The sequence below is a fragment of the Juglans microcarpa x Juglans regia genome, chromosome 2S (assembly GCF_004785595.1).
Source record: "Juglans microcarpa x Juglans regia isolate MS1-56 chromosome 2S, Jm3101_v1.0, whole genome shotgun sequence".
In the NCBI taxonomy this organism is placed as follows: Eukaryota; Viridiplantae; Streptophyta; class Magnoliopsida; order Fagales; family Juglandaceae; genus Juglans; species Juglans microcarpa x Juglans regia.
Window position 1 is genome coordinate 7264502 of NC_054597.1, and position 10321 is coordinate 7274822.

Sequence of the window (10321 nt, forward strand, 5' to 3'; positions counted from 1 at the left end):
ACACAAAACATAATTCAAACAAGCAGTACAATCAACAAGTCAAGGTAATTGACAGTGGAACAAAGCACATTAGAGTTGCATGTGAAATTATTCATAGAAATCAAATGGCAAGCTAGATTGAATAAATTAGACATAAATTTTACGAAACAGAAATCAAATAAGTAGTGAATCTGTATAGGTTGGTCACTGACAGTGAAACAAAGCATAAGCATGTCAAATTCTAGGCACACTAAAATGGCAAAGCTAGATTGAATAGCATAAGCCATAAATTTCACAAAACACAAATCAAACAAGAAGTAAATCTGTATGGGTTGGTCAGTGACAGTGAAAGAAAGCATAAAAATGTCAAATTCTAGGCACATTGAAATGACAAAGTTAGACTGAATAGTAGAACACATAAATTTCACAAAACATAAATCAAACAAACAATGAATCTGTATGGGTTGATCATTGATAGTGAAACAAAGCAGAAGCATGTCAAATTTGTAGCACATGAAAATGACAAAGCTAGATTGAATATCAGAACACATTAATTTCACAAAACACAAATCAAACAGCTAGGCAATATTCTGTGATGGGTTGGTCATTGATTTTATAATTTCTTTTTCCAAAACCTGTACAAAAATCGCCATTATAGAAACCCTAGAGAAACATACACATAAACCATTTTGGTCTAGTGGGCTAGGGTTTTCGAGATCTACCTCAACATTCAACAATGGAGTTACTGAGACCCAAAATGGTAAAGCACAAACAAATCGAGCACAAAAGTTCTCTCAGAGTTGACGACATGAGAGACAAGGACTGTGTGTTTGAGTTTGTGAGAGAATGAAATGGTTATTGTGAAAATTTGTGAGACAAAATTTTACCTATCGTGAAAAATGTTGGAGGAGTTGCCGTTAATGGACAAGTGCGAGAGAGAGCCAATAGCACTAGGGTGCGAGGGACAGTGAACGTGGGAGGGAAAGAGAAAGAGAGACATGAGAAAATAATTAAAAGTAGGAAAGAGGATGTACACGTAAACATAAACCTTAAAGTAGGAATCAAATGTGACGAAGAAATGCAAGTTTTCTCCAAATTGCATCCCAAAATTTGGAGAAGAAGAATGTATAGGGAGCAGTATGCCAGTGGTCTTAGATGTTGAAAGCCCTTTTGGGATAAAACCAAGATGCCCACTCCTACATGACCTATACCATGGTCATTATTGGCGGTCGAAACTATACCAGTCTACCAGACGAAGATTACGCTGGACTTGAAATGCTTGGAACATCAGGAAAATTAGTTTATAATTTATATAATCTCCAGATACACAGGTGTATTTTTTTTTTAAACTGGAGTATACTTGATACCCATATGAAAAAACATGTATTTTTACGATAGACTTCAATATTTTTCAAAAGAGCATTTGAGATTTGAACATCCTAAAATTATATCAGTCAAAAGATTAATCATATCCCTTCTATTAAGTTATTTAATTCTTCCTTAGATCAACGCCAACGTCCTTGGACCTGACAATTGGGGTGAGTCTAAGTTAAATGAATGTAAGTCAAAGTCTGCATTTTCTGGACTTGGAATATCATATCCATTCAGCTTTTATATATGTATAGATTCCGTGTACGTTTTAAGTACCATTGCTGAACGTTTTTTGGGACTTGACCATAGGGTGGTTGGGTGGTACTGTGAGTCAAGTGTGCATCTTTTAGCATTGGAAGGCTTGGAATATATATTAATCAAATCCATTAGGCTAGGTTATTCAGAATTTTTTTTTTTAGTATTGCCAAACATTTTTCGGGGTACCCAACGGTTGGGTTGGGTAGTAAACAGTCTTATAGGATTATATCTTTTAAGGCTAATATTACATACAGTCGTAGATCCACTATTAAAAAATTAATTTTTTCATGTGGGTCTCGTATTTATTCATTTTTTTAATGTAATTATACGGTTCTTACACACTCACAACTACAACTATTATTTCTCATCTTTTAAGGATTTGAGATACTAAAGGTCTGTTTGGGAACATAGTTGTTATCAGATATTTTCAGATTACTTCACTACTATTCATAAACAGTTCAATATTATTAATAAATTATTTACTATTATTTCACTACTATTTACAAATTATTTCACTACTATATATTCACAGATGATATGGGATACTCTTAGCATCCAAATAGAGCTAAGAGTATCTTGGTAGGGCCAGACCCGACCCAATTCTCCGAAACTAGACGCCAGTGACTTGGCGGGCCAAGAAGTGAAAGGAAGGAGACCCAGGCCGACCCAGGAAGAGAGGAGCAAGCAATGTACTCTCAGGCCGGTTGGGATCCTATCCCCGAAAGGAGTAGCTGCATTAAATGCGACATCGAATGGCTTGCACCAGAGGTTGAGGTCCTGTCCGTGATAGGAATGACCGCATTAAATACGATGTCATATAGCTCGAAACCGAAGGTGATCATTATAGAGACAGAGAAGTTAGAGACCCCTCTAGGGACGAGGTATAAAAAAGAGAGAGCAAGCAAATGAGATAGGTTAATCACTATTATCAAACTCTTATCTCTTTTTCTCTTTTCTTTTGATAAGATTATTTTATGACTTTGACATAAGAGGTGTCACAGACACACCTAACAACCCCCGTTTTAATCTTTTGCAGATGCTCGGTGGGATTCGAAGCTGGTGGTTATAAAACATGACTTAACAAGTAATAAAATAGTCTGAAAATATCTAAGAATAGTTACGTTTCCAATCAGATTAAACTTGAAGACTTGGTCATTTCTAAACTTGAAGACTTGGTCATTTCTAAACTTGAAGACTTGGGTTGGGTACTAGATAATACTAGATGTAGGTAAGGCAAGTCTTCGCAGTTGACTAGTCGTCCACCCACATAACGTGTGGAAATAATTAAAGTAGAAAAGTTAAGTTGTGATAAAGCGATAAATAACGGAAAAAGTCAATAGCTATAATAAAAGAAGTAGCCTTTTTTTTATTATTGAAAAGATAATAATAAAACGATAGAAGAGTAAGTAGTGAAAAAGCCAAAGAAACAAATATGGGGAAATCAATAACCACTGTAAAATTGATTTATTTTATTTTTCTAAAAAAGAAAAATATTTTTGTTGATGGTTCTCAGAAATGATTATCAAATGGGGTGCTACCTAACAAGACTCATTTCTTGATTAATAAAATATATATTCTGTGTAAATTAATTACATACCTTGGAACACTATACAATAGTACTACTTGTACAACTTTTAAAAGAGTGTCAGTGTTAGCATTTTTCTGATCTCTAAAATTTTTGTTAAACAAGTTGATCGATCTTAATCTCTTTACTAGATCTCTTTTTCTTTTGTTTTTAGAAAAAAATAAAGTAGTGTTCAAGTTCTTATAACAAGGGTGAAGATTTTTCTACGGACCGGTAATTGCGATTTAAAAAGTTTCTATTTAGATAATCTCGGAATTAAATTGTAAGGACTGGTTTGGATGTAAGATGTCATCCAATCTTATCAATATCTAAATACTAATCAAACGTAAATATTTTTTAATTTTTAATTTTTAATTTTTTGACTAATTATTAGTACTTAATCATTTTAACTTTTCTAAATTTTTAAATAAAATAAAAAAAATATTAATTTTATAATACTTTTATTTAATTTTTAATTTTATTAAAAATCTAATAAAATATATTAATTCAAGTATTTTATTACTATTTATAAAAATTTTTATTCATCTCGAAATTAACAAAGCTTGTGAAGATATGTAATAACAAGGTATTAATGCATGTCCAATCGTTCACGCTGCGTCTGGTCTTTAAAGGCGGCCTTGACCATCTATGAATATTTTCCAAGACAATGAACCAAAGATTTACGTTAGTTTAGAAGTCGAAGATTACCGTGTACTGAATATTTCTCTTTTTTCTGGGCCTCGATCCTCTCTATTAATTAATTGAATCCTGAAACCGATCCTACCAATCTCTTTCGTCCCTCCCCGCTCATGGCTCCCATGATATTCTTTGTTTTCTTCCTCTTGCTTATTTCCTTCGCAACTGGAAGAGCTCAAGCGCCAAAGCAATCTGGCAATATTACAACAGGCTTTTCAATCCACCCCACAATAGATCCCACTTCCTGGCTTTCTCCATCTGGCCGCTTTGCCTTTGGTTTTTATCAGAAAAACGGGAATGGCTTTGAAGTTGGAATTTGGTTGGTTGAAGACAAAAGAATAGTTGTATGGACGGCATTTCGTAATGATCCGCCGCTCACCTCGAATGTAAATTTGAACTTTACCAAGGAGGGAAACCTTCTTTTGAGAACTGAGCAAGGAAAAGAGAAACTCATTGCTGGTGCAACAGGCGCTGCTTATGCCTCCATGCTTGATTCTGGTAACTTCGTGCTCTATGACAAGGATTCCAAGATCATTTGGCAGAGTTTTGAGCATCCTACCGACACCATTTTAGGAGGTCAGACTTTATTCAATGGCGGGCAACTCGTATCCAGTTTAACAGAGTTTGACCATTCAACTGGACGGTTTCATCTCGAGATGCAGTTGGATGGAAACCTTGTTTTATACCCAGAAAACACAGGAAACGCCCCTGTAGATGCTTACTGGAGCACAGATACTGCCTTTTGTGGAAATTCCAAGTGTCAACTAGTACTTTATCTCAATAATACAGGCCTTTTGGCTATCTTCAATGGCACAAGTTTAATGGATGCAGTTTATCGTGGGGGCAGCGACAACACTAGCAATACCATTTATCGTGCAACGCTTGATTCTGATGGAATTTTCCGACTTTACTCTCACGCCTATGATGATAGTGGCAACTTCAATGGATCAAATACTGTATGGGAAGCGTTGACGGATCTATGTGAAGTGAAATCTTTCTGTGGTTTTAACAGCTATTGCACATACGATGACAACAAACCATATTGTAATTGCCTTCCTGGGACCAACAATAGTTTCGTACGCAGCGGCGTATCTCTTGGCTGTGAGAGAAACTTCTCGGAAGCAGGGTGTAGAGGTGGGAAAGAAATTAATGCAGCCTTTTATAGGATCAAAACCATGGAGAACATGCAGTGGGAAGATCGTCCTTATGCTGTAGCATCAATGTCAGAGGAAGAATGCAAAAGGTCTTGTTTGGAAGAATGCAATTGTGGGGCCGCACTGTTCGACAGCCAAGGGATCAATAAGCTTTGTAGGAAATACTCCCTTCCACTGACATTTGTAAGGAGATTAGATGAAGGAAAGGGGCGCACGGCATTCTTGAAGGTTGGCACGAGAAGAATTAAGAGCGGCATTAATGAAACTGTTCATACCCCAAAGAAGCCACTCGTTGTCGTGCGCAAAACAGCAATAGTGCAAATCCGTCTTATGACCTTTGGTTTTACTGTACTTACAGTTGTTTCCCTTACAATCTCTGGCCTTTTCATTTTCAAAAGTCGAGTCTTTAGGTACAAAAGACTTTTAGAGAATGGAAACGTGGGTCCGGCTGAAGAAATAACTTTAAGATTGTTTACATATAATGAGCTCAAAAGAGCAACAAATGGTTTCAAAGAAGAGATAGGCAAGGGCTCTTTTGGAGCAGTTTACAAAGGGGCGCTATACAAAGCTAAAAGACTTGTTGCAGTGAAGAGACTAGAGAAGGTGATTGAAGATGGTGAGAGGGAATTCCGAGCAGAGATGCGAGCAATTGGGAGAACCCACCATAGGAACTTGGTTCGTTTATTGGGTTACTGTGCTGAGGGCTCTAAAAGGCTTCTAGTTTACGAATATATGAGCAATGGCTCCCTTGCAGATCTTCTTTTTAGAGCTCCAATGCGTCCAGATTGGAATGAGAGAGTAAGAATTGCACAGGATGTTGCAAGAGGAATCCTCTATCTACATGAAGAGTGCGAGGCCCCAATTATTCACTGTGACATAAAGCCTCATAATATTTTGATGGATGAGTTTTGGACTGCTAAAATCTCTGATTTCGGGCTTGCAAAACTTCTAATGCCAGATCAAACAAGGACGTTCACAGGGGTAAGAGGAACAAGGGGGTACTTAGCACCAGAATGGCAAAAGAACACCCCAATATCAGTGAAGGCTGATGTTTACAGCTATGGAATAGTGCTTTTCGAAATTTTATGTTGCAGAAGGAACCTAGAGCTTGACATTTCAAACAGTGATGAGATGATTCTTTCTGATTGGATCTACCAATGCTTTCTTGCTGGAGAGTTAGAAAAGATTGTAAAGTGGGAAGAAGTAGATAAGACCACCTTGGAGAACATGATTAAGGCAGGACTTTGGTGTATTCAAGATGAACCAGCTCTTCGTCCTTCTATGAAAAGTGTGCTCTTGATGTTAGAAGGGATTACCGATGTATCTGTTCCTCCATGTCCAACTGCTAGAACCACGTAGAGTACCTGAAGGAATTTATTTCTGCTTTCATGTAGTTTTTATTTGGTTAATTTCATGTATTTTCCTTTTGCCATCATGATCAGGTAAATAGGAATTATCCTCTCATCTCAGTAGTAAATTAAACTACTTTGTTTAAAGGTAGAGATCAGGAAAAGGAGAAAAAGCAGCATAGGGTTACGTTTTCGGGTTTGATCTATATATTAATAATATTATGGAGAGACCTTTGTCCCTTCGATCGGTGGCCATTTACTTCCAAATTAAGCTTCTCTTTTATAAATGTAGCTGATGTGCTGTGTACCAATCGTTGAGAATGAAGATCTCTTCAAGTGATTATTGAAACTTTTAAGCTGGCCTAGCAAAAGAAAGAAATATAACACCACTAAACATTTATTGAGTATTAATTATTAATATTTAAAAAATTAACATAACACTAAATAATAAAATAATAAATATTAGAGAATATGCTTTATGCATATCTAGATGTGCTATATTTTCTAGGTCGTTCTTGATACTGTATTTGTCTAGCTCTTTTGTTGGGAGTGGATAAACCTATGGATGCGTAGTGGTCTTTAGCCTTTTTCATATATATAAAAAGTTGATATTTTTGCCTGAAATGATTTTTTTTTTAAAATAATATATTTTTTTATAAAAAGTTGATCAATCAATAATTTCATGTATAGGAAAAAAATGGTAAATTCTAGCAAATATTTTTAAATAATAAGCTTAAGTGGAATATAATAATTACATGTTTGCATAAATTAGAAAACAAAAACATTAGTTCAAAATACACCATAATTTAATACAAGTTTATCATATTGATAGTTTTAGTAAACTTGTTTTGGACAAGTTTAATACAAGTCTACCAGTTGAGAGGATATTGAATTTTTTGTACTGTTGTTGGTTGAATCGATCAGGATCTGTAGCAAGTTGAATCATCTATTCTTTTTGAAAAACTTGAGCTGCAACATTTTCTATATATGGTAAATACTCCTACATAACAAAAAATGAATAGCTTTGCATGATTAATAAAAAGGTAAATAATGATCTATATGCATAAAAACTAAAAGAATTTTTCTTATACTTTGCTTTAAATAGATTTTTTTTTTATAATAAAAACCAAACCACCAATCAGATCAATTAAATCAAAAAATAAAAAAGAGAATAAAACAATGACATGCAAAACAAAAAAAAATAAAACCCATAAATTGTTTTTTAACCAAAGACATATACAAACCACAAACTATCATGAATTCCAAACCCAAAACTCAAAAAAAAAAAAAAAGAAAAGAAAAAAAAAAGAAAAATCTTTTGATAAAAAAAGAAAAAGAAAACAAAACTGGAAAAATGGGAGAGAAATACACAGAAACACACTGTTAACCCAAAAAAGAAGAAGAGAAACACAGAGATTAAAATAAATCAAATTGTACAGATTTTGTTTAGAAACTATATATAAATAAATGAACATAAATAAATTTCTTAATCCCATAATTTCATCACTTTTATACAAATTTGTTTTTAAAAAAGTACTATACAGAATTGTCAATTAAAAGAACCCTTCAAGTTTTGGTATAATATGATCTCATTGTGTATAAACTTTTTTTCAGAAAACAGATACACAAAAAATAACCCAAAAACAAACATTACCACAATTTTAACTCATCAACCCAAACGAAAAAACAAATAAGTAACAATGACAAACTTAGGAAACAAGAAACAAATCAAAAGCATAAACCTAAACATTTTAATTTTAGAGAAGTAACAATCACATAAAAATATGCACAAAAACCAAACCACAATCCAAAGTCCTTAAACAAAAAAAGCCACCAAATTAGATAAATTAAACAATAAAAACATGCACAAAAAACAAACCACAATCCAAAGTCTCTGCAATAAAAAAAAAAAAAAAACCATCAAATCAAATCAATTAAATCAAAAAATAAAAAAGAGAATAAAACAATGACATGCAAACCAAAAAAATAAAACCCGCAAAATTTTTTACGATGACAAGTCATGAGAAGTATTATAATGTGTCTTTTAACTAATTAAGACATCATACCTGCGAAATGGAAAACCTTTCTTAATTCCCATGCATCTAAATATATATATATATATATATATATATATATATATGCGCTTAAAATAAAATAAATAGCTTATGATCTATTGATCACATGGACATTAATCAGCTAAATTATACATCCATCCATATACAAACTGCAAACCATCATGAACTTCAAACCCAAAACACTAAAAAAATACCAAATTGGAAAAAATGGGGGAGAAACACACTGTTAGCACTAACTAGAAAGAAGAGAAACAAAGAGATTCAAGAAAATCGAACTGTATAGATTTCAGGGACTTTGGACTGTGGTTTTTTTTTTTGTACATGTTTTTTGAACTGTACAGATTTCAGGAACTTTGGATATGGGAATAATCAGGAATATGGTGTCAATTATGAAGAGACCTTTGCTTATGTGGCTAAGATGACCACCATTCATACGATTCTAATTCTTGTTGCTTCCAATGATTGGCCACTACATCAAATGGATGTCAAGAATAGTTTTCTTCACGGGGATCTTAAAGAGTGTATTTATATGAAGCCACCCCCGGGATTGTTTCTCTCTCCGACCTCACATGTGTGTAAACTTCGTCGCTGTCTTTATGGTCTCAAACAAGTTTCGAGGGCCTAGTTTGATAAATTTCGAACAACTTTACTACAATTGTCATTCAAGGAGAGCAAGTATGACACTTTATTGTTTTTTCACAAATTAGACATGAGTATTGTTGTTCTTTTGGTTTATGTTGATGATATTGTGATCATTGGTTTTAATTCTGCTTTACTTGTCCAGCTTAAGACTCATCTCTCAGAGTCTTTTCATATGAAAGATCTTGGGTCTCTCACAAATTTTCTTGGTCTTGAGGTGCATCGTAGTCCTTCTGGTATTTCATTCAATCAACATAAGTATGCTAGTGACTTGATGTCTACCGCTGGACTACAGGAGGCTACTTTTGTCGATACTCCCATGGAATTAAATGTCAAGCTTCGCAGAGAGGAGAGTGACCTACTTGCTGATCCCAGTTTATACCGGAAGTTGGTAGGTAGCCTTGTCTATCTCACTATTACTAGACCTGATATTTCTTTTGCTATACAGCAAGTCAGCCGGTTTCTTCAGACTCCTCGTCATCTTCATTTGGCTGCTGTCCATAGGATCATACGCTATGTTATGGGCAATTCTGCCCGTGGATTATTCTTTCCTGCAAACAATTCTCCTCGTCTAACTACTTATAGCGATGCTGATTGGGCTAGTTATGCTGATACACATCGCTCCATCATTGGTTGGTGCGTGTTCTTAGGTGATGCATTAATCTCCTGAAAGAGTAAGAAACAAGACAGAGTTTCTAAGTCATATATAGAATCTGAGTACCGGGCAATATCTCTTGCTTGTTCATAAATTATTTGGCTTCGAGGTTTGCATGCTGAGTTAGACTTCTTTAAGACAGCTCCCACGCCTTTACACGCCGATAATAACAGTGCTATTTAGATCATGGCCAATCCTGTCTATCATGAGCACACAAAACATATTGAAATCGACTGTCACTCTATTCATAAAGCATTTGAAGCTCGTGTTATTACTCTTCCACACATTTTCACTAAACTCCAAATTGCTGATATCTTCACCATGGCTCTCACTCGCCATCGACATTGCTTCCTAAGTAGCAAATTAATACGTGTTGATCAACCCGCATCAAATTGAGGGGGTTGTCAGTGGACAACTTTGCTACCCATATTTATTTCCTTATTTATTTCCTTAATTTACTCTTATGGACAATTAGAATTATATTTGACAGATTGTATAGGGATAGAACTAGGATATACTTATTCCTTTCCATGTATAAAACTCTTTTATACAGTTTATATAATAAATTGAGAAATCAAAAG

The 10321-nt window shown here is 34.5% G+C and overlaps 2 protein-coding genes across 2 annotated transcripts; both read left to right on the forward strand.

The window, feature by feature from the left end:
- The first annotated feature begins 3866 nt into the window (after window positions 1-3866).
- Window positions 3867-6613, forward strand: LOC121253617 (G-type lectin S-receptor-like serine/threonine-protein kinase LECRK1). Its single transcript, XM_041153606.1, has one exon. It carries the CDS (start codon window positions 3982-3984, stop codon window positions 6379-6381), a length of 2400 nt encoding a protein of 799 aa, XP_041009540.1. The 5' UTR covers window positions 3867-3981; the 3' UTR covers window positions 6382-6613.
- Window positions 6614-9155: 2542 nt separating this feature from the next.
- On the forward strand, window positions 9156-9755 carry LOC121252428 (uncharacterized mitochondrial protein AtMg00810-like). The gene has a single exon (XM_041152034.1). The coding sequence runs from the start codon at window positions 9156-9158 to the stop codon at window positions 9753-9755; it is 600 nt and encodes a 199-aa protein (XP_041007968.1).
- Window positions 9756-10321: the final 566 nt, after the last annotated feature.

Coding starts and splice junctions, on each gene's coding strand:
- LOC121253617 (XM_041153606.1), top strand. CDS start 3,982: ATGGCTCCCATGATATTCTTTGTTTTCTTCCTCTTGCTTATTTCCTTC.
- LOC121252428 (XM_041152034.1), top strand. CDS start 9,156: ATGAGTATTGTTGTTCTTTTGGTTTATGTTGATGATATTGTGATCATT.